The sequence below is a fragment of the Camelina sativa genome, chromosome 20, assembly GCF_000633955.1.
Source record: "Camelina sativa cultivar DH55 chromosome 20, Cs, whole genome shotgun sequence".
In the NCBI taxonomy this organism is placed as follows: domain Eukaryota; kingdom Viridiplantae; phylum Streptophyta; class Magnoliopsida; order Brassicales; family Brassicaceae; genus Camelina; species Camelina sativa.
Window position 1 is genome coordinate 5,691,966 of NC_025704.1, and position 1,066 is coordinate 5,693,031.

At 44.9% G+C, this 1,066-nt stretch overlaps 1 protein-coding gene across 1 annotated transcript in view; it reads left to right on the forward strand.

Moving 5' to 3' along the window:
- LOC104772236 (pre-mRNA-splicing factor ATP-dependent RNA helicase DEAH7-like) overlaps positions 1–1,066 on the forward strand; it is an 8,439-nt gene that overhangs the window by 6,113 nt on the left and 1,260 nt on the right. Inside the window, exon 17 of the mRNA XM_019241776.1 lies at positions 6–773. Within this exon, the coding sequence (XP_019097321.1) occupies positions 6–773 (768 nt within the window). The remainder of the gene's footprint in view (positions 1–5; positions 774–1,066) is intronic.

Below are 1,066 nucleotides of genomic sequence, written 5' to 3' on the forward strand. Positions count from 1 at the left end.
TGCAGGCAAAGATTTTCCAGAAACCAGAAGATGGAGCCCGTAAATGCATTGTTGCCACCAATATTGCTGAAACATCACTGACAGTCGATGGAATATATTATGTGATTGACACGGGGTATGGAAAGATGAAGGTTTTTAATCCTAGAATGGGTATGGATGCTCTTCAAGTTTTCCCTATAAGTCGTGCAGCCTCTGATCAGCGTGCAGGGAGAGCTGGAAGGACAGGGCCGGGAACATGTTACAGGCTGTATACTGAGAGTGCTTATTTGAATGAAATGTTGCCAAGTCCCGTGCCAGAGATTCAGCGTACAAATCTGGGTAATGTTGTGTTGTTGTTGAAGTCGTTGAAAATAGACAACTTGTTAGATTTTGATTTTATGGATCCACCTCCACAAGAGAACATCCTCAACTCTATGTACCAGCTTTGGGTGTTGGGTGCTCTTAGCAATGTTGGAGGATTAACCGATCTCGGGTGGAAGATGGTGGAGTTCCCATTGGATCCGCCTCTTGCAAAGATGCTCTTAATGGGTGAACGGCTTGATTGCATAAACGAGGTTCTGACTATTGTGTCAATGCTTTCAGTACCGTCAGTGTTCTTCAGACCTAAAGAAAGAGCAGAAGAGAGTGATGCCGCAAGGGAGAAGTTTTTTGTGCCAGAATCAGATCACTTAACGCTATTGAATGTATATCAACAGTGGAAAGAGCATGACTATAGAGGAGACTGGTGCAATGACCATTACCTACAAGTCAAAGGTCTGAGAAAAGCTAGAGAGGTAAGATCCCAGCTTCTGGATATCCTCAAGCAACTAAAGATACCACTCAAGTCATGTGGACCGGATTGGGATATTGTGAGAAAAGCCATCTGTTCAGCGTATTTCCACAACTCAGCCAGATTAAAAGGTGTTGGGGAGTATGTGAACTGTAGAACCGGGATGCCTTGCCATTTGCACCCGAGCAGTGCACTGTACGGTCTGGGATACACACCGGATTATGTGGTGTACCATGAACTGATCTTGACCACTAAGGAGTACATGCAGTGTGCTACATCGGTTGAGCCACATTGGCT